Source organism: Melospiza melodia, chromosome 18, assembly GCF_035770615.1.
Source record: "Melospiza melodia melodia isolate bMelMel2 chromosome 18, bMelMel2.pri, whole genome shotgun sequence".
Classification (NCBI taxonomy): domain Eukaryota; kingdom Metazoa; phylum Chordata; class Aves; order Passeriformes; family Passerellidae; genus Melospiza; species Melospiza melodia.
In genome coordinates, this window is record NC_086211.1 from 5,566,428 (window position 1) to 5,588,722 (window position 22,295).

At 49.8% G+C, this 22,295-nt stretch overlaps 1 protein-coding gene across 1 annotated transcript in view; it reads left to right on the plus strand.

Annotated features, from left to right (window-relative positions):
• The window catches only part of ADAP1 (ArfGAP with dual PH domains 1), a 50,334-nt gene that overhangs the window by 22,502 nt on the left and 5,537 nt on the right, over positions 1–22,295 (plus strand). The window contains exons 5-6 of the mRNA XM_063171812.1: positions 20,120–20,232; positions 21,080–21,226. Coding sequence (XP_063027882.1) covers positions 20,120–20,232; positions 21,080–21,226 — 260 coding nt within the window. The remainder of the gene's footprint in view (positions 1–20,119; positions 20,233–21,079; positions 21,227–22,295) is intronic.

Genomic DNA, 22,295 nt, shown 5'->3' on the forward strand with positions numbered 1-22,295 from the left:
CACAATTAAATTCTGATCTCATATATTCTCAATTTATGTTTTGAGCATTTCAGCTCTGCTGTGTTGTGTACATGAGGCACACAGTGTGTTGGGAGTATCCATATTCATTGAGAGTACATTTTTATTTTAGATTTTTCTAAAAGCTGTCTGCTGGAGTCGGATGTGTTCTATTAGCAATAAATACTTTGGTTTCTTAGATAATTTTTGAATGTATCTGCCAATGTGTGTATAATATCCACCCAAGAATGATGTTCCCAATTTCTATCGTGCAACTTCTGGATATAAAAGCTGGGATTCAACCAAGTGCTTGAGGAAAATGAATAATTTTAAGCACATGATGAGTCCTTTTGACTGTGAGAAGAGTGTGTACCTGGTTAAAGTGAAGTAGGTGCTTCAGTGCTGTGTGGGAAGAAGGGCAGTGTGTTCTGAGCTCTCTGAGAGATATTATAAGAAGAATTCAAAGGGAAGTTTATTTTAGCAGTGTATTTTGTAGGTGTTCTTCAGTAATGTGGCTGCATAATATTTAACTGCACGCTGAAGTGATGGGGTTTTCTCATCTCTCTTTGAAGTTCAAAAGCCATTAAATACAGAATAGAGGAGAAGAGGGTGAGCCATTTTCAGTGAGCAGGGCTCTGGGGAGGAGGAGGGGAAGAGAAGCAGCCTGGTGGGCATCGTGTAAGTGGTGTGTGAGTGATTTTACTTTGTGAAGTGTCTCTGAGATTGGCACCATCTCCAAAACCCAGCACAGGAGCCGCACCAATGACCTGGGATGTCATTTGTTGGTTGTCCTGACAGTAAATTCCAAGGGGAGCTTTGGCCAGGTGGCTCCTCCTTAGGGGGACCAGGTTGATGTTAGAAGAAAACAAAGCTGGGGATGCACACACCAAACACTCCCTTCTGCTGCACCATCACAGCCCCAGGTGTGGCTGCCCACCTGTCCTTCACCCAAAGGTGCCAAAAAATGCTTTTCCACTGACCTGAACTGTCTGTGAGCAAACCACGGTGCCACCAACACCAGGGTGTCCTCCTGCCCACCCCACATCCAGTTGTGTCTCACTGGGGTGTTCCTCTATCTCTGTTCCTTCCTAATGCTGTCTCAAACCATTTTTCCTCACCCTCCTGAATTCCCTGGAGCAGTGTCAGGTTACCAGTTTCTAAGCATGAAACATTTTGTTGCTAATAGAAATGTCAGTATCCATTTTCTCGTGTTCGCTGGAAGATTTAATTCCATTTTCCAGTCCCAGGGGCTATTTTGCATTCTGATGTTTGTTCAATAATTGCATAAGAAAAATAAGAAAAATGCTATATTGGAATAGTTTCAAGCAACATCCTTTTCCAGGCAGCCTGATGGTACCCTGGTCAGAAATTCAGTGTCTTTCAGAATATCCTTTGGGGAGAGACTGTCTGGAGCCTGTGGATGCCAGGCAGGAGCTCTCACAGCATTTCTGCTGCCAGACTCGGGAGCAATGAGCCTGGGGACAGGAGTGTCAGATGTGCAGGTCAGGGCTGAGGGAGTGCAGGGGAGCATCCTCACAGAGGAGGATGCAGCAAAATTCAGCTTCTGGGGAGGGGGATGAATCACAGGAGTGTGGGATGCAAAGGCAGCAGCTGCCCCAAAGGCTCTTGCATTTCTCCCAAACTGCTGGGAAACCTCTGCCTCGGGGGATGCAGAGTGATGCCAGGTAGCAGGATCAGAACTGGGAAACAAAGACACTTCTCATGTGCAGAAATGCCCGGTGTGGGCAGTGCTGAGCACTGAAAGCAGCTCTGGAGCCTGGCTGTGGATCCCTGGGCGCTGGTTCAGGCCCCAGTGAGATCTCCCCTGTGGGGATGTGCAGGCACAGCCACTCACCCTCGGTGGGAAACTCTCGGGGTTTCTGTGGTCAAGGTGACCCCAAGGTGTCAGAAATTCTCTTTTTTCCCAGCCCTGAGATCGAAGAAGGAGTCAGGATTGCTCAGCTGTGGTTTTCAAGGTTGTTTGTTCTCTGTTATCTATAACATTGTTTTTCTGACCTGCTGAGCTCTGTCCAGCAGGTTGGTTCATGGCACATTGACTGCCCTCAGGGTGGTGTTATCTTTTTATATTAAAAACTACGTGTACTTTATTTACAATAATTTTCCAATACCTATCACCTATGGTAGAGAGTGTGTTTCTACTCTAAACCAATCCAAAAGTGCCACCAGCACCCAGAAGATGGAGGCTAAGAAGAAGAAAGAAGAATGACAAGGCACACCCAAATCCCTCCATCTTGACTTCTGAACCTCCATTCTAAAAACCCTAAAATTCTATTTTTCTACCTTGTGACAAACTAACTATCATTCTACTTAAACTCTCATGGCTTGAATCCTCATATAAAGCTGGTAATTGTTTCCATGGGTTAAAATCAAAGCCTGAGGTGTCTTTGACTCTGTGCCAAGGTCTCTGAGCCCCTGGCCAGGGCAGCCAGAGGGATGTCCTGGGTTCTGACAGGAGATCACAGTGGAAACTCCTAAAAGGGAGATTGAGAGTTCCTGGCTCCCTAGGAAGCCTTGGAGCACACGCCCTTTCAGCTGCTCTGCCCCGTTAGTGTTTCAGACTGATGGTTCTGTTGTTAATGAGAATATCAGCACCATTGACTGCAGAGCTCAGATGGTGCAGTGAGATCAGTAAAACTGTGATTAAATGTTTCAGTGATCCACTATTGATTCCCAGAGACATCCTCTTATACATTTGAGCTCTTCATTCAGCTGTAGTATGAGCTAAATAATTTGTTTGCCCTGGCTAGACTTCATGAAACAAAACATTATTTACACCCCAGCAATCCTAATTAACACCATGGCCACATCCCTTTCTCTAGCAGTACATTTCTTGTACAACAGCACAGAATGATGCCAGTCTTGAGATTCTCACATTAACATGGTTCAGGTTGGCTTTATCCCTTCTGGTAAATGAACTGGCAAAATTACTGTCAGTCCTCAGCTAATTGTCCCTCCTAAAGGAGTTTAATGGGGCATGGGTGCTGAATTCTCCTGGAAACAGGGGCCAGTTGTAATTGCCAACAAAGTCTGGATCTGTATCTCAAGGCAATTGCAGGGTTTGATGAATTTTAAAAATGTCTTGATCAGTTTTAAAAAGCTTGGTTGTTTTCCCCTGCTGTTGATAGATGGCTGTTATGGCAGTGCTTTCCAGAGGATCTGCTGGAAGTTAGTTCAGTTGGGTGCTCCTGATTTCCCTTAATCAAAGGGATTTATTTTAACCAAGGGAGAGGTGGAGGAAGAAAAAGGTAGCAGTATTTGTGGGGCAGGAGCACTGTGATGATAAACTGGCCAAGGTGCAGCTGCTCTGATGCATCTCAGGCTACAGATGAGAGAATGGGAACGTGGCTGAGAACAGAAGGGAATTGTTTGCCCTTTGAACTTTGACTGCTTTCATTCATTGCTCTTGGGAAGCTGGGGCTCCTCAGCTGATAAAAATTGCCACAGGTCCCATGGGAGTGTTTTAGGAATCCAGATTTGCACCAGGTGAAGGTTTAAACCCTGTCCTTTGGGGTGGAAGTTGGAGGACTGGGATTATTTGACTGGCAGATCCACAGATGGGTGGGATGATCTCTTGGGTTGCAGAGTAAAATAATGTGGAGCTACTGCAACCTGAGGTGGCCTGTGAGCTTCCACTGGAGCTGCTGGGGAAGTTGGGACACGCAGGCAAAACTTGGGGCATATTAAAGCCAGTAGTGTTGGGGCTTTAGGCTCTGTTGGATTGTATTCCTGTATTTCTAGTGCTGTGGGCTGCATCATGTTGTCACCATTCAGGTGAGCTGGGGTTTATCCAGGCAGCATTTCTCTGGAGGTGCCTATTTGCTTGTTCCATCTTCTGTCAGCACCCTTAGGATTACTTGGCTTCTGTGTTGTTTCCTATTTGTCTGCAAATATGATGGCAAAATAAATTATGAGACATAAAAGAACACCCTAAAATAGTAAAATCTGTTAATGTGCACTTTCCATTCCATGAGGCTCTTGCATAATTTGGGCAGCAGTTTGAATTAATTTTCCCCTGCACTCACACAGTTGGAAGGAGCTCTGACTGCAAAGCACTGGAGAAAACACAGGGGACACAAAAATGTCCTTCCCCAGTGTGAGAACAGACCCTTATTAGCTCAGTGTGACCTGCAGTGATGTAATGCAGTTTATTTTGGGCCTCATCAGACAAAACAGTGAGCAGTGTTGCAGTTCAAATCCAATTATTTTAACTGACAGAGCTGATCCTCTGCTGTCTCTTACCCCATTTCCTGCAGCTAGTGAGGAGCTGTGGGTGTCAGAGCCACACCAGCTCTGCTCTGGGCTTTTTCACCACCTCAGAAGGAAATTACAGGGCTGAGCAGCACCCGGGGAGCAAACCAGTGCTGATGGCAGCCTCAGAGGACACGGGGTTTTCTGCATGTCAGACAGCCCAAAGCACTGAGCAAAGAAATGAAGCACCAGCCAGAGGGAGGGCTGCTGGTGCCCTTTGCTGAGCCCTGAGCACTCGGGGTGTGTCAGGGGCTGCTGCTGCAGGAGGGTGTGAAGCCACAGGAGAACCGTCCCCTCCCTTTGCTCTGCAAACAAATAAACAAATAAACACTGCAGTGAAACCCGGGGTGGGAGGATGGAAATGGATGGATGGATGGATGGATGGATGGATGGATGGATGGATGGATGGATGGATGGATGGATGGATGGATGGATGGATGGATGGGGACAGGCAGGGTCTCCTGATCTGAGGGTGAGAGTGGAGAGGGCTGCAGGCTCAGGGGAGCAGGGCACCTCCTGTGCAGTGTGCAGGTTTTAGTGCTGCACAGGGCTGGGGTGGTGCCCCACGAGGGTGTTTGTGTTCTCCCCAGGTGCTGTCACATGCACAGCCTTACCTGTGCCAGGGAATCACTGCCCTGGGCTTGGGGCAGCTCCTGTGCTGCAGGGAAGGGCCAGGAGAGAAAAGGGTGCTGGTGAGAAGGTTTAAAGAAATAACAAAGTCCCCATTCAGGGCCCTGTAGCAGTGTGAGGGTTGTGGCAGAGTGTTCCCAGATTTGGGCTCCCACGAGAGGTACAAGAGAGACAAAGGTGGGTTGCATTGTTGGGGTTTTTTCCCTATTTCTTGTGCTGGTTTATGCTGTCTGGAAGTCTTTATGTGGAACACTGCTCCATCCCACTGGACCTGCTCCATGGTCTGAGCATCAGCCCTGTGGGAGTGACCCGACAAGGGTGAGACAGAGCTGATGTGTGAAAGCAGCTCCTTGCAAGTGGGGAGCAGTGCTGTAAGTCCTTCCTGTAGCATCCTTTATCTGCTGACAACTGGACCTGCATCTTAAATAAGAGAGTTAAACCAAACCCCTGTTGCTGAGGGGTTGTCAGCTAAACCAGGAGCTGCTTTTAGCACCGGGGAGGGTTTGAGCCAGCTCATGTGTGTGGTCAGGATGGCAGCCAGCTGCCATCTCAGCTTCTCTCGTGCAGACCAGCAGGAAGGTTTAGTTCAGTGTTGTTTTTTCCCCTGGTGCAGCCCACATCCTTGGCTGATGTTCCTCTTTATATTCCCACCAGCTCCAGGGCAGCTCTGCTGGCTTCTCCCAGGTGAGTGTGGTCAGGGAGATGCTGAGCTGAGCCCTGCACAAACACAGAGCAGGATGGGGGCATGGCTGGGGGAAAGGTGAGAGCAGGAGAGGCCAGCTCCTCACAGAATGAGGCAATGCCCCACCACAAGGGTGGTTCTGGGGATGAGGATGATTTTTTAAACTACCCCATTGCTTTATATGTGAGAAAGAGAGAGGAGTGTTCAGCAACTACAGGAGCCACATCTGGCTGAAATTATCCAAGATGCTGGGAAGGCAGAGGGGGAGAGATGGATGAGCAATGCTCACAGAAGCCTTGGTTCCTTAGGAAACAGCTCACAGCAGCAGCAAGAGAAACCACGAGATAAGAGCAGCCATGTGAGGGTTATCAGCAGCATCTCACCGGGTCTGTGCAGGCACCGTGTGCTGCAAGGGAGCACAGGGGTGCAGAGCAAGGTCACCCACCTGCCTGGGTGCCTGGGCTGTGCAGGAGCATCCCAGTGCCCTCCAGGGGCTGGGTGGCATTGCCTGGTTTGGGGTTGGTGTGTGTGAGGCAATCCTCCATCACTTCCATGCTGTGCTGGTGTGGGGCAGGGCTGTGCCTCCTCTCTGACCTGACAGGGCACAGAAATTCTTCAGCATCCTTTGGTTTTCCTTTTCCTTAAACCTTTTCTCCCTTCCCCCAGTTCCTTATGAGCTTACATCATCTCCTTGTGCTAAAAATAGCCTTTGGGGTGGGAGAGAAGCTGCAGCTCCACCTGCCCTTTGTTTGGGGCTGCAGCACCAGCCCAGGGCAGCCTCTGCCAGTGTCAGGGTGTCTGGGTGTCCGTCTGGGTGTCCAGATGTCCAAGACTGGGGCAGCTCCACCAGCTGTGTCACTGATGTTGCAATGGCAGCTCAGTTTGTAAATGGGCCACGAGTGCTCTGCTAAACAAAATCAGTTTCTAATCCTCACTGTCTGCTTGGAGTTTGGGGCAGTGCTGGAATCTCTGGAGGGATTGTGATGTTTGTGTTCCTGTACCCAAACCCATACCAGGTGCTGGAATCTGCACGGGTTGTGATGTTTGTGTTCCTGTACCCAAATCCAGAGTTTGGGGCAGTGCTGGAATCTCTGCAGGGATGGTGATGTTTGTGTTCCTGTACCCAAACCCAGAGTTTGGGGCAGTGCTGGAATCTCTGCAGGGATTGTGATGTTTGTGTTCCTGTACCCAAATCCAGAGTTTGGTGTCGCAGACATTTTTTCACAGAAATCTGAAAGAAAGGATTTCTGTGAAAAAATGTCTGCGACAGTTTGGGGCAGTGCTGGAATCTCTGCAGGGATGGTGATGTTTGTGTTCCTGTACCCAAACCCAGAGTTTGGAGTGGTGCTGGAATCCATGCAGAGCAGTTGTGATGTTGGTGTCCCTGTATCTAAACCCAGAGTTTGGAGCAATGGTGGAATCCCTGCAGGGATTGTGATGTTTGTGCTCCTGTACCCAAACCTGGTGTTTGTGCTCCTGTACCCAAACCTGGTGTTTGGATCACTGCTGGAATCTCTGCAGAGCAGTTTGATGTTGATGTTCCTGTACCCAGATCTGAGCCCTGGCCCTGGAGGTATTTCTGCTGAGGGCACTGAGGTTTGAAATGTCACTGTATAAACACCAGCTCACGTTGGACTCTGAATACCACAGTAAAAGCTTTAGTGCCACATAAGGCTGTGAATTTATAAATGGCCCTGAAAGCCCTGGCTGTGTTAGGTGTGTGTAAAGTGAATAATATCATGTAAATAAAGAGTTTATTTTCCCCCTCATTCTGCTTTTTTGCTGGCATGTTTCCTGTAATGCCAGTGACTTGCCTCCTGATTTACACCATATATAGAAATGTAGAAAAAGCCTAATTATAATTGGCTCTTCTAACATTTTGTGAGTTGAACTTCTGAAAATACTGGCTGCATCTTGATCCAAAGGTCTGAGATTTTTCAGAAGTTGCTGTGAGTGTAAATCTCTATTTAACCTCAATGCAGATGTGGCTGATGGGCACACAGCTGTCAAAAGCTTTAGCCAGCCTTGATCTTAGTCTGTAGAGAGGAATTTTCAATCTAGAGAAATAAGTTAATTTATTTCTACGTAATAACCTCCAAAAGAAGTTGCTGCTTGGCTCTGACTGCTTTTTAATGTCACTGTTATCTGATGCTAGTTATAAAATGGATTAAATTCTCTTCTGATGCTTGAAAGGCTCAAGCATTAGAGCGGGGCTTTGAGAGGAGCTCCATCATTTTCTGCTCTGCCCCTCACTGATGGGAAGCTCTTGTTTTTGTGGCTCAGGGCATCAGGAAGATGTGGCTGTCACAGGATCTGTGGAGCATCCCTCACTGTGGGATGCTTTTTTGTGCTGTCTTAGCCTCTCTTTCCAATCCCTCTAAGAAGATTCCTCATAGACCTAGAGATGGAAATAAAAAAGTAATAGCAGCGTGGTTACAAAGCAGCAAAAATCTGATATTTTGTGGAGAATTCAAGTTGGCTTTTGCAAAGCAGAGGTGTGGGCATGGAGGGGTAGATGTTTTGTGGTAGGGAACCATGGCACCAGTTCCCTGCAGTGCATCTTGGTGTGCTGGGATTGCATCAGTGCTGCCTGCTGTTAAATCCATTTCCAGTAAATTCCCAGCAGTTGATCCCAGTATTTGGCTGAACCAAAGCTCCAGGTCTGGCTCTCTCTGGATTTCAGCACAACCCTGTCCCAAATCTCTGCCCTGAGTGCTGCCCCGGCTGCAGGGTCCCAAAGCCTGGCTGCATTTCCCTGCTCCCAGCTGGCACCAGGGGCAGCTCCTGGGCTGGGCAGGGGCACCCAGGGCAGCTGGAGGTGGGCTGAGCTCTGGGCAGGCTGACTGGGGCTGAATGAGCAGCTCGGGGCACAGGGATGCTGCACCTCTGGCACAGCCTCTGCCCAGTCTCAGTGTCCCAGAGGATGCAGTGATTTGGCATCACAGCCAGGCAGGGATTGCAGCAGGGAATTTGGATTCTTGGCTGGGTTCTGCAGCCTGCTGTGAGCTTGGGGCTGGGCAGGTTCTGCTGGTGCTTCTCTTTGTGGTCACGGGAGCAGTGGGGAGCAGGCAGGGAGGGATGCAGGATGTCAGCCTAAGTGGCAGCAGGGCTCTGGCCCTCTCCAGAAAGGATGCAGCCTCCACTGTTGGCTTTTTAAAGGAACATTTTAGCATTTCAAGGATGCTCAAGAGCATTTTGGTTGTTGTTTTGCTCTGGGTGCTGTACAGGTGCCCCCCCAAAGCAGCCCCTGATCAGAGGTTCCCATCAGAGGGCTCTGAGTGCCTGGTGGGAATTGCAGACCCTGCAGCTCTCCCAGCCCAGCCCAAGGTCACTGGAGGCTGCTGTGCTGCTGTCAGGAGTGGGTTAAAGCACGAGCATCCCTCCAAGGAGCAACCTTGCCTGGCACAGAATCCTCCTTCTGCTGCTGCCCAGCCACAGAGCAGCTTCTGTTCTCCAACCCTGACATCAGCCTGGCTGGGATGTGAGTCACGCTGGGAGCCAGGCCCGGGGAGCTGCTGCCCCTTCCCACAGCCCCTCGGGGAGATGGAGCCTCCCTGGGTGGGTCTGAGCCCCTCTGGGTGGGTCTGAGCCCCCCATGGTGGGTCTGAGCCCCTCTGGGTGTGTCTGAGCCCCTCTGGATCAGTCTGAGCCCCTTAGGGTGGGTCTGAGCCCCCCATGGTGGGTCTGAGCCCCCCTGCTCCCCCCTCACCTGTGCAGCACCTGGGGTGTGTCAGGTGTGACCTTGGCAGCCCCAGGAGCAGGGCAGGACCCCAGTGAGGCTCTGTGAAGTCTGGCATCCATGCCTTGGCACTTGTGCTGTGGATTTTGGGTACAAAAAAGGGGAATTAAAGCCTAATTTGTTTTGGTTTGGTTTTGGGTTTTTTGGGTTTTTTTGTTTGTGTTTTTTTTTTTTTTTTTTCCGAAAACCTTTTGTCTAATAGGGAGGAAGAGTTTAGGATGAAAGGCTCTGGAGAAAGATTGAAATGGTTGAAGGAGGAAGGTTTGCAGAGCAGTGTGTTCAGCTGAAGCAGGTGGGACCTCAGTGCTGATGCTCAGTCTCCTCTTCATGTCGTCCCAGTGTAATCCTTTATGCATTTAACATTACACAGGTCCACGTCAGGACTTGGTCCAAGAAACCTCTCCCCATCCTCTCCTTGGGGGTTTGAGGGAATTGCAGTCATTGCTTTAAAACAAATGGCTTCTTCTTCTTCTTCTTCTGCCCTGGTGTGCCCTGGCCCTGCTGCCATGGCAGGTGGATGGGGGAGAGTTCTTTGCAGGGCACTTCTGCTCTCTGCAGCCTCACCCAGAGCACAGCAAAACCTCCCACAGTGAGTGAACAAACATTGAACCAAACTGCCTTGGAAGGAAATGGATCCATCTGAATAAATCCACTCAAAAAAGCAGGAGCAGATCTAAGCCCAGCCAGGCTGGCAGCAGCCCTGCAGCATCCCCAGTGGGTTTGGGGAGGGCTCTCCTGCCTGGGGTCCGTCCCAGCCTTGCTCCCTGACAGCAAATTTACAACACAAATGGTGTAAACACCAAAGAGGGCTTTGCTGCAGTACAGGCAGGGCACATCCAAGGGCTGCTTAACAAACTGAACTCAGGAGGAGGATGCAGGGGGAGATGACAGCATGGTTTTTCTCTCACCGTTATATTTTCTCGTGCAAGGGGACCAGGGCTGTGGCAGGGACTCACTCCCATTCCTGATGTGCTGACATTTCCACAGCACTGGCATCATATGAGCAGGAGCTGGAGGAGCCTCTCAGTGCCTTTCAGTGCCTTTCAGTGCTGATTCAGAGCTGGTGCAGCCCCTCTGAAGGAGCTCTGCTGCCTCCTGGGGCTCTGTGGGAATCAGGGGAAGATGCTGCACCACTTCCCAGCCTTGATAAGGATACAGAGTCGCCACCAAAAGGCAAAGGAGAGGGCTCCACATGCAAAAGCTTGTCTTTTAGAGTTAAATTTGGTGCATTTTTATTTTTTTCTGTCTCTCTGAGCTATGGCAAGAGGCCAGCGACTGCTGTTATGCTTTCCAGGAAATCCATGAACATTGCAGTGACAAAGTGATGGGGCGGTGATGGATCTTACAGATAGCTGCTGTAGGAAGAAAAACATCTAGCAAAGAGAAAAGCTCTGATGTCTTCAGCTCCCCTAAAGCAGAAAAGCATTTAGGCAGCCAAAAATTGCAGGTGAGAACCTGTGGGTCTGAACTTAGGGCAGGAGGAGCAGCCAGCCCTGGGAGGAGGGAGCACCACTGTGAGCTGAAGCTGGATGCTCACAGCTAGTTTAGGATCCAGCTGTAATTTTAACAGCTGGTTCTGTCAGGCTGCCTTCAGCACAGCTCTGATCCAAGCCTCCATAATTAGCCAAGGAGCAGCAGCTCTCGTGCAAGAGAGGCAGCAGCGATGCTCGAGGCAGGGGAGGCAGAGCAGAGTGGGTGTGAGCCTTGCTGAAAGGTACAAGGGCTGCCCCATGAAATATTGAATAGTTGGAGGTTGTTTTTTTGTGGGTTTTTTTTGTTCTCATTCTAATTGTTTTGTGCAAATTTTTTTTTGTTAGGTTTTTTTTTTTTCCCTCTCAGAAAAGCACACCTAAGAAATGTTTCATTTTGTATCATTCTGTAACAGAAATATTTACATTTACCAGCTCAAATCGAAATCATTGAATTCGTGGTTGGTTGAATGTGCTGAACTAGAGCAGTTTCTGGTGGGTGAGGTGCTCTGAGCCCCTCCAGGCTGAATGTGCTGCCTTTGTCCCGGGCTGGGCTCTGGTGCTCCCTGGGGATGCCCTGAGGGGTTCCCAGGAGAGCCAGTCCAGCTGGAGAGGACAGACTGTGAGATCAATAAATGTGTGAAACGCCCCAATATAATTATCATTGCTCGCTCCTGTCCTTGAGCTTTCCCTGTTTGAGGTCAACCAGCTTGAATTAGTGTATTTTGATATTGCTCAGGCTGCCTGTTCCTGTAACCTTGAGTTTTTGCAGTCAATAAATGGACCTATACCAACTGGAGGCAGCTGAAGGGAGGTACAAGGCTTTGTTCTCCATGTCTTGGATTGTAAACATTTAAGGAAAGAATAGGAGAACCATCCCTTTGTATTTTCTGTGCTTTGTGAGGGTATTTCTTGGTGCTCCAGTGATTTTACACTGAGCACATTTCACATTGCCTGAGTAATGACACAGGACCAAAAGCTGGGGCATCTTTCTTCCTCTAATGAGAAGGGAGCGACCAGGAAGCAATAGGATAACAGAGAGCATGGGAAAGGCTGTTTTCATGGCAACTCATGGTAGCTTAATTCGATTCCTGCTACAGAAAGATCTGTTTCACTCTGGAGACCTGGGCAGGGCTGGGCAGTTTCTGCCTCTCACCAGATAAAGAACATTCTCCAGGGTGAGGTCATGTCTTTTTCTGGAGTTTGCCAGAGATGCAGCTGAGTTAGATCAGCCTCAGCTCTGAACCAGAGCATTTGCTGATGCTTCTTCCTTGCCCACACCAGCCCACACCCACCTGCATTTCCCCCTGTAGTGAACTCACCTGAGTTCTCACCTTGAAATCCCTGGTGCAGCAGTGGAGGAATTGCCCACACCCCACTTCTTACACTGAAATGGGGCAGGGAGGTGCCTGCCCTGCTAAATGGGGCTGGTTTTACAAATGCTGCTGCTGTTGAGGTGCAGACACAGCAGCCACCTCCAATCTGATAACCAGGGCAGCCCCTGAGGGACACAGGCATGGCAGTAACAAACAGCATGTCCCAAAATACCTAAAAGACAACGAGGCTGCTCAGCAGTGAGTGAATTTCAAGCTTTCACGCATGGCAGAGGGTGGAAGAAAATTTTAGCCTGGCTAAGTCAGTGGGAATTTTGGTCGGTGATTTATTGGGACAGAATTTAGCCTTGATTTATGTAATTCCAGGAGTTCATTAAGCGGGATTATGCTGCTCCAGGGAATGGGAGGTGATAGCTCTGGAAAAATCAAGGTGTGCAAATGTCCTTGTGCAACCTGGAGGTTGTGGCTGTGCTGCCAAATGCTCCATCCCTGATAGCACAGCTGCCAGAGCATCGTGTACCAGCTGATTTCTGGGACAGCTGGAACACCAGCAGCCAGGGCAGAAACGAGTCCTAAATTAAAAAATTCTGCTTTCCTGTATGAAGTTTTCACTGTAAATGCATTGAACACTCAATAAAAGACATTCAGGAGCCAACAGCAGCACTGCAGCAGATCTGCTCAAAGCCATTTGGATATTTGGATTTCTGTTCAAAGCAGAGAAAGAGGAGTGCCAGGTGTGAGAATGGCTTTCCATGATTTGTGACTGTATGGAAATGCTTTATTCCAGGATGCTCCAGAACACAGAGTCCTAAACTCATCTAAAGTCTGTGGTAAACTTCTCTGCTGACTCCTCTCCAGCTCTGTTGGGGGTTCAAATTCATCTCATCCTTGCTTGCATTGATCTGCGTGAGCAGCTGAGCTTTTATGTATTGGTGTGGGGAACACATCCACCAAAAGCTCTTCAGGCTCAGAGGCTGTTTTAGCCTGATCCCCTAGGTGTGGTTTGAGGATGCCTGTGTGAAATCCAGACCTGCAGGTGGCTCCTGGTGCTCTGGAGGTGTTTGAGCAGCCGCAGGTTGGTGGATCCCTGTTGGTGTCAGGGTTCCTTTGCCTTTTTCAGTCTCACCCCTTGGCTTTCTGCATGTGGGGCTGCAGGTGGGCTCTCCCGTGTCCTGCAGAGGCAGGACCAGCTCTGTGTGGGCATCCCTGGGGATGGCGGTGTGGGGTGGTGGCAGAGCTCCTCCATGGGGAGGGAAGGCTGTGGGGACATCTGAGCTAAACTCAGTGGCTGCAGTGAGGATTTTTTGGAGTGTTTATGTCTCACCCACGGAGAATCCTTGCCCTGTGGTTTGGGAGTGGTTTGGCTCTCAGGATTCAGCTCCTGAGGTGAGCTGCTGCAGGGTTATTGTGAGTTAGTGCCACATGCCTGCCTTTAACCCTGGCTTTGCATCTGTATCAGGCTTTGAGTGCACTCACTGCTGCTAAACGGGCTGAACATCACACAGGGAGCCTCCCACCTTCTATTATGAAAGACTGGCTTCAAAAGAGCAGAACCTGAAGGTTATTTACCTGGAACAGGATTTTCTTTCTCCAAGCAGCAGCAGCGGATCCCAGGTGGGTGTTGCAGGGATGCCACTGGAAGAGGAAGCATTTGATTTCCAAGTAAAATTAGATTGCACATTCAATTCTCAGCAGTGTAAGTGCAAGGCTTCCAGTAAAGACATTTTCTGTAGCAGGGGGTTGTAACATCTCCCAGCAGATACAATCAAATTGTGCTTGCAGCAGGCAGCTGTGGCCTTATCTTTAATATGTAAACACTTGCTCAATAATTAGGTTAGCACGGAAGTTGTACTGTATCGATGGTCAATTATAAGATAAACTGATAAAAGAGAGGATGTGGCTGTCTTCTGAATTAAACCTGATATGCCTGCAGTAGTCAGGTGAGGACTTGAGAATTGCATAATTTGTGTTTTCTCCTCATACTTGTTCCCACGCAGGGTTTTCGGAGGAGGTGAGCGCTCACTGGGAGATCAATATCACTCCACAAAAGCAGATTTCTCTCTGATGAGTGTCCTTTGCACCACCTCACCCTCCAGTTGCTTGCCCAGTGGCTGCCACCCCCTGCTGCCCTGATTTCCCTTTTTTTATTGCTCTGATGGCTTCCCAAGCTCTGCAGAGGCTCCTGTGTGTCCTGGTCCTGCTGCACTCAGTGGCACCAGGGGCAGGGTGATCCCACCTGGGATCCTGAGATCCCTGTGATCCCACCTGAGGTCCCTGTGATCCCACCTGAGGTCCCTGTGATCCCACCTGAGATCTCTGTGATCCCACCTGGGATCCTGAGATCCCTGTGACCCCACCTGAGATCCCTGTGATCCCACCTGAGGTCCCTCCCAGAGGATGAATGGCTGTGCTGATGCCTTTGTCACCTGAGAGCTGCTCCGTGGGGAATCTAACATGTGATTAAAGGGACCAGTTAAAAACAGCTTAGGAAGCTGGATTAGGTGCATGATCTCTTATTGTGGCTCCTTTTAGCTGACAGCCCGCTGAAAGAAGGGGGGTCTGGATTACATGGAGAAACATCAGGCTTGACAGGAGTGTTTTCTGACTGTTCGGCTTAGCGGTGTCATGTACAATTTTAATCTGATTTAAATAGTGGCAAACATCACAGGCTTAATGGATTTCAGCTTTATTACTGGGGCTTTGCTGAGGAGCAGTTTGGATTTTCAGCTGTGAGCCACCAGTGCAAGTGTGCTCACGATTAAGTGGGGCTGGAAACCCGGGGATGGACCTTGCATTTCAATGCCCCATGCCTGTGTGGGGGCACAGACCTGTCCTTTCTGTCAGCCTCAGGACCACAATGCGTAATTGAGCTCAGCCCCATGATCCTTCCACAGAGATGATGCATTTGGCTCCATTTTCCACACTGGGCCCAGCTGCTGGGGAGCTCCTCCTTACATTGCAAAATCAAGGTGATAATATCGTCTTGTAGTCATCTGGAGAATTGGTTTTCCGTGCTTGGCTTCAGCCTTGGAGTTGTTCCTCACATGATCTAAAATGATCTCTGTGCTCTGCTTTAGGTGTCGTGGGTTGTTCTTGTCCTTCCCATGGTGAGGCTTTGTCTGGTCTCTGCTGGGCCAGTTTGGGGTGATTTGTCTGGAGGAGAAAGTCCCTGAGGACACTGACACCTGCCTTTCCACAGAGATGTGGTCCTGCCTCTAAATGAGTCTTTTGGGGTGGGTTTTTTTTACATTGTTGGATGTTGGCTGTTTGGATCTGACTTCAGATCCAAGTTACCATTTCAGGACCTGTTGGTCACTGAGGCCTGGTCAACTGCTTGGTGCTCTGGGCCCTGCATGAGCAGAAAAAGTAGGAAAAAAGGAACATCAGCCACTGCAAGTTCTCCTTTTATCAGTAAAGAGAAGTGTCTGTTCCTAATCCCTTTCTGTGCCACCTCACACCACCGACCTGAGGTTTCATCTCCTTCCAGCCCTGAGCTGAGCTTTGGTGAGGATGTTTTCCCTCAGAAAGCCAAGGAGATGTCTACACAACGTTATCTGAATCATCCACTAAATCCTGGCTTTCTGTCTGCTGTAGCCATTCAAGCACTAATTGCCTTTGATTAAGTCAATCGTTGGCAGAGTGAGTGGGTTAATTGGGTATTGTGGAAGCAATCAATCTCATCAGCTGCTTGCATCCATAGCTGAAGTGACAATGCAGTGGGACAATAATTGTTTTATGAGCTCCTGGAAGGCAGCAGAGGCATTCTGGATGACAACATGAAACCCTTCTCTGTGAAATGGCCTTTTGGAAAGGTAATTTGGATGCTAAGTGCTCATTAGGAGAGGACTGATTGATTGGGAGCTGGGGAATGTTGTCCCTCTAACAGGTGTGTGCACAAGAAATGGTGTGGGTGTCAGGGTGCTGCACTTGGGGGTTCCTGGGCTCTTTGGCCTGGCTGGATGAGCTGTGAGGAGGATGTGGTGTCCTAAATGGGGAGGAAAAGTTGTCTTGAGGGAGATCGAGGGAGATCATTCCCTTCTCAGCCATCACCCACCCTGCCTTAGGTGCACCAAGCACTGACCTCTCAGGGCTCCTGGGGGCTGGAGCATCACTGACCTCATTTTCTGCTTGCTGAGGCTGTAATTTCCAAAGAACTGAACTGTGCAGGGGCAGCAGCAGCTCCTGGTGGCTCCTGGCCTGGCAGTGCAGGAGGGGAAGGATTTCCATCTCAGCATCAGGTGCCTCCTGCCATGGGGATGCTGAGGCACCTCCAGCATGGCTGTGCCTGCACTGCTCACTGTGGGACCTGCAGGAAATGCATTATCCAGAGATGGATTATTGCAGGGAACTTCTGAGCTCCTCAAACAGGCAAAAAAATCAGGCAAAAAGAGCAATCTGCTGGTGCTGTGCAGCGGAGCAGGGTGCAAGCTCTGAGGGATTTGAGGACCTGGACCCTGCTTGCATCTGGAGGATTGGGGCAAAGAATGATGTTTTCATTCCATGAGCAAACTTCATATTCCTTGGTTTATGACTTTTATTGGAATGCAAATTCTCAGAGTATGCAAGTTGAATTGATTGAAATGTCTTGCCTTGATGGTGGCTGAGTGCTGCAGGAAGAAATGTTACAGCCTAGAGCAGTCAAACCATCCACACTGGCATGGCTAAACAAGCTGTTTTTGCAACCCTGTTCAAAGTCCAGTCTGTAAGGAAAATACAGAATTTGCCACCTTCTCCATCCAGCCCTCTCACTGTGGGCAGCAGGGTTTATTTCACAGGAATGTCCTTCAGACTCTCTGTTCAAAAAGGAGGCTGTGACACGGGGTGCTGGGTGGTGTCAGGGACTCCACACTCAGCTGCTCCAGATAATGATGCAGCTCCTCAACCTCTCAGGAAAGGTGGGCCCACGTGGCCAGTGAGTGCCTGTCCCCTGCCCTGCCCTAATTAACACCTCCCCGTGCTAATGAGGCTGAGTGCTGAGCTCTGGCACTCACAGGAGTGGCCGTGCACACCCTGCAATTTTAGCAGCACGGGGAGGGAGCTGGATTTGAATCTTCTCCAAAGCTGTGAATCGGGGTCAATGCACTTCAACTGCTGAGAGGAAGGAAAATGCCTTCTGTAGGAGGAGATGCCCTGCCTGAACTCCAGGAAAATGTGATTATCTTGGATTACATGCACAAGTGCATTTTTTTTTTCCTTTTATTCAGCCCCCCATGCTTTGTCTTGCAGTGAGATAAGAAGGCAAGAAACAACACAGTGCTGCATTTGTGTGTGTTGGATACATTCAGGTTTCTTCTGAAAGCCTGGGATCAGACCTGGTGTTACCACAGCCCTAGAAGCATCATGGAAACAAGCAGTTGTGTTGCCTCTTTTCAGGTGAAACTGTGAATAAGGAGCCAAAGAAACGAAATATCAGACATGGTTTTAATTCCCACTTTTGAATGCCTTGCTTGGGATGACAGAAGGAGAATTCCGTGCAAGCTGGTTTTTGCAAACCAGTGGATCTGGTTGTCCTCCTTGCAGGAGGGATTTTTCTTCTCTGAGAGCAAAGGGTAAAACTGAACAAATAATTTTGGGTGCTTCCTGTAATCCACATTCTCAGAGACCAAACCCCCATCATTAACTCAGCTCTGTAAGAGCCTCCTGAGGTGGGGAAGTAGCAATATCCCTCTTCTTTAAAATGGGGAACTTGAGCCCAGTGCTGGTGGAAGTCAGATGGAGAGATGGTGGCTACAGCAATGTTCTTTATACAAAATCCTCTGCCTGGCTTCCTCTGCAGCCCCTCAGGCAGGGCAGGGCTGGTACGCTGGAGTACCCAGGGGGTGCTGCCAGCTTTGTGTGCCTGAGGGAGCTGCAGCCCCCAGCCCGCCTCAGCTGGCACAGGACCATGCACTGTCTTCTTTTCAGCCTGGTGCCCTGTTTTCCTTGGCCCAGAGTTGTAGCTGTGGGGATGAGGTGGGTGTGGAGGTGGCAGTTCCTCAGTTTACCTTGGAGGACACGTACCAGGTGAGGAATGCCCACCTGGGCTGTGTGCCTGTGTCCTGTGCCATTTGCTGGCTGACTGACACTTGGTGGGGCTCTTGAAGGAGTCACAGGTTGGTGCCAGAGCAGCCTGCAGAACAAAGTGGTTGATTTTGCTCCTTGGCAGGTGGCAGAAGTGATGCAGAAAAGGCGACAGAAGCAGTGATAGCAATGTTAGCAATGTTAGTGGTGTTTCTTTATCAGTCCTGCCCAGCAGTGCTTTCTGCACTCGTGGTTGGGTGCTGGTGATCCATGGGGTGGTGGCAGGAGGCTGCAGCCCTCGTTCTGTGCCTCAGGAGAGGAGCAAACATGTTGGTGACACGGTGCTGTGTGCTCCAACACAGCAGCCAGTGGGTGTTGCTGGGCTTCAGCTTCCACCTAATCAGAGCAGCCCCCACAGAATGGTTTGGGTTGGGAGAGACCTTAAAGATCATCTCATTTCACCCTGGCAGGGGCACCTTACACTATCCCAAGTTGTTCCAAGCCCCATCCAACCTGGCCTTGGACACTTCCAGGGAAGCAGCCACAGCTTCTCTGGGCAACCTGTGCCAGGGTCTCCCCACCAGGTGCCTCTAAAATACAAAGCTGTTGCTGAGATAGTGCAGCACATCAGACAAGGGAGATAGGGTTTATTTTATGTCACCCTGTTTTTTTAAGATTTTCTAAGCCTTCTGATGTTGACGTTCTTGTAGTGAACTTTCTCGCACGCTTTCTGTAAATCACTCATTGTTTTGCATTCCTTTATAGAAGAGGAGAAAGTTGATGGACTGTTGGTTTGTCCAGTGTCATTGGAGAGGTGGCACTGTCACCCTCCAATCCACTGTCACTCTTGGAAAACTTTAAATATTAGAGTCAGAAAATTAACTTCCCTTTTCCTTCACCTTGAGAACAGCAGTGTGAGCTTGTGTTTTTTGGTGTCCTGTAGTGACAATTTTCTGTCTCCAATGCCCTCCACTGTGAGATCTGTTCCCTGTTGTGCCTCTGCAGTTCTGTTTTGTTTCTCAGCACCTTCTCTGGCTGCTGTCACAGCCCTGTGGATCAGGGCTTTGAGGACTCATCTTGCTGACACACAGCTTGCCCGGGGAGCCTGTGTGGGTTCATGCTGGGTGCAAGGGCTGCTCATGGTGGTTTGCACTGATGGGTGCTGACAGGGGTGCAGGTTTGGGCAGAGCAGAGGAGCAGCTCCTGAGGATGCAGCCCTGGAGGGAAGAAAAAAGAAAAAGAAAAGAAGCAAGCGAAAATCAGTACCAAAGTACACTGAAATCAGCAGCTGGCTTTGTCAGAGCAGCTGGAGGGATTGGGCTGGGAGAAGCAGCAACCTGTGAGCCACAGAATGGAATAACACTTGGTTGTGTTGGGTTTTTGTAATTCTTCCTTGAAGTGAATTTGGGTTCTGTGTTTTTACACAAGTTGGAGAGAGAACATCAAAATGGTGAAATGTCCAATGTGAGAGGGCAGGGAGAGCTGGGTTTCCAGGCTGACTTTGATCCTGGCTCACAGCCTTGTCCTGGGCAGCTCAGCAAACCTCTCTGGGCCTCCCTCTCTTCATATACAACCATGATGGTGCCCACCTGCCAGGGTTAGCAGTGATTTGAGATCATCTTTGGTGACACACAGAGTAATTTTATTCTCCATCCCTTAATGCTAAAAATTCTGTGTTGTTGAGGGGAGCAGGTGCAATCAGAAATACCTGCAGCACCCTTCACCAACCCTGTGTTTGGCTCACCCCAGCACTGAGCTGCAATAATGCACAGGGAGCCTCTCCTTGGTGTCAGAGTGGAGATGTCTGAAGCAGAAGCTGCTGGCAGAGAATGAGGGCAGAGGGACAAGGGCAGGTCTGGAGGAGAAGGGCTGTTCCTCATCACAGCAGCCCCACACTTGGTTTGCTGAGTTCTGAAGGCTCAGTTCTTTTCTTTATCCCAATTTTCTTTTCAAGTACAGCACTTTATGGCTGGATCTCAGTGACTCCTTTCTGCTGCAGGGTACAGAGAAGGATTTCTGTGGAAGAGAGGACGCGACAATGGGCAATTCTTGAGCCGAAAATTCGTGTTATCAGAGAGGGAAGGTGCTCTGAAGTACTTCAACAAAAACGATGTGAGTGCCTGGGGTTGCTGTCTGCAGATGGGATTGCAGCATCCTGGAGCATGTATTTCCCAAGGCACCAGTTTATTTTACAGTTTCCATGAGCACTGATCCCCAGCTGCTCCAGGACAGGAGCACCAGGCTCAGCTCACCCTCCCTTTAGGGGGGTTTGCCCTTGTTCCTCCACCACAGTCATGGAGAGATGTCCCCCAGGCCCATTCTCACATTCCTGCTCTGTAGCCCTTTGAAGTCCATAGGGCTTTTCTCGAGCCACCAGCAAAGGAGTTTCTCTCAGCTCTGGCTCTGCATCATCCAACGAACGTGGGTTTCATATTGATGACAACCTTGTGATGAAGGTGTCACCATCTGAATCCTCCTTTGCATGGCATGGCATGGCATGGCATGCAATCCAGAGGGAAAGCTCCCTGGTTTCCTATTCCAGTGTCAAGCAGAGTCAGCAGCCAGTGGCTCAGCTGACAGGATGGGACAGGGGGGGACATGGACATGGACATGGAGCTTCCCAGCCGGGTCTGTTGTTGGCAAAGGGGGTAATCCTCCGTCTTTTGGGGCAAGGATGAACTATTTGTGGGTGCTGGAGGGTCACAAAGCACCCTGGCCTGTTAGTTAGCTGTCTCTTTGTATCCCTGCTGGATTTTGCAGAAGGACAGAGCATTTTTCCAGGCTGGCATTGACACCCAAGCAGACTCTCAGATCTCTCATCACCAGGGAGTTTTGTGGGCTGGCATTCAGGTGCTTTTAGCTAATGCCCTCAAATAGGCCTTTTTTTCTGACCAAGTGAACTGTTTTTTGGTTTGAAAGCCACTTCTCAGGTGTTTGCTCACCCAGCTGTGTTTTCCAGGCAAAAGAACCCAAAGCAATTATGAAGATCGAGCACCTAAACGCCACTTTCCAGCCTGCCAAAATTGGGAACCCACACGGGCTGCAGATCACTTACTTGAAGGACAATAGCACAAGGAACATCTTTGTCTATCATGAAGATGGCAAGGTGAGGCCCTGGAGGTAATGAGGAGGTTTGGGAGCCAGCCTGTGGCACACCAGGCTCCAGCCAAACTGGGATCTCTTGGAGGGTGGAAGGGCTACAAGATGCACAGCCAGCTTTGAGTGTTTGTCCTGTTCTTCCAAACACAGAGAGTGGCAAACTGTTCTAAGTAGACAGATGCAAATGGGAGGAATTGGAGATTTCTTGCAGCTTGGAGTAGAGGATTTTTCAAGGCAGGCTCCTTGGTGCCCAGAGATGGAGAAAGTGTGGATGGAGCATTGGAAGATGAGGGGACTCAGCCCAAAGACTTGCAAAAGGGGAGCAAACTGGAATGTAGGAGAAGCAGGGAACTGTTGTGGTTCTGCCCGTCTCATGCTTCATAAAATGCAGATATTCATGTTTGTATTGAAGTAAATCCCCTTGTTCAGGTGTCTCTGAAGGGAGGTGCGAAGGAGATGGTCCATGGGTCTGAGGTGATCCTGCCAAACTTCCCCTCCATGCCAGGTGCTGGTCAGCAGGTGCTTCTTGAGCCCAGCCCATGTCACTGGAGCTGCTCTCAGGTACCTCCTGCTGCAATTTGAGCCAGACTAATGAGCAGCAGCTCTTCAGTGGCAAAGTTGCATCTCCCACTGTTGTGTCAGAGTCTGAGGTTTGCTGGGCTTTGGTGGTTTGCCCAGCCAGGCTGTGAGGGCTGCACTCAGGGCTCTGGGGTTTGGGTTTGGCTGCTGGAAGGAGCTGCCTCTGCTCCCACGCAGGCCAGGATGTGCTCAGATGAATTCTGATCGTGACCGTGCTCAATTCCTTCCAACTTCCCCGAATTAGGTCTGTCTCCTTGGCTGCACAAGGGCTGCAAGAAGGTGAACTCCTGGGGTAAACTGCTGGGGTAAGCAGCTGCCCTCTGGGACCAGAGGCTGCCCTGGGACCCCCCTGTGCTCTCCTGCTGCCCTTGGCTCCCCCTTGTGCTCCCCCAGCAGCCCCAGTGTCCTCCTGGACCCCAGAGGTGCTGCCTCTCCCTGCTCTGAGGTGGGGGAGCCTCATTTAGGCTCCTTCTTACATTTCATAGAGTCACAGAATG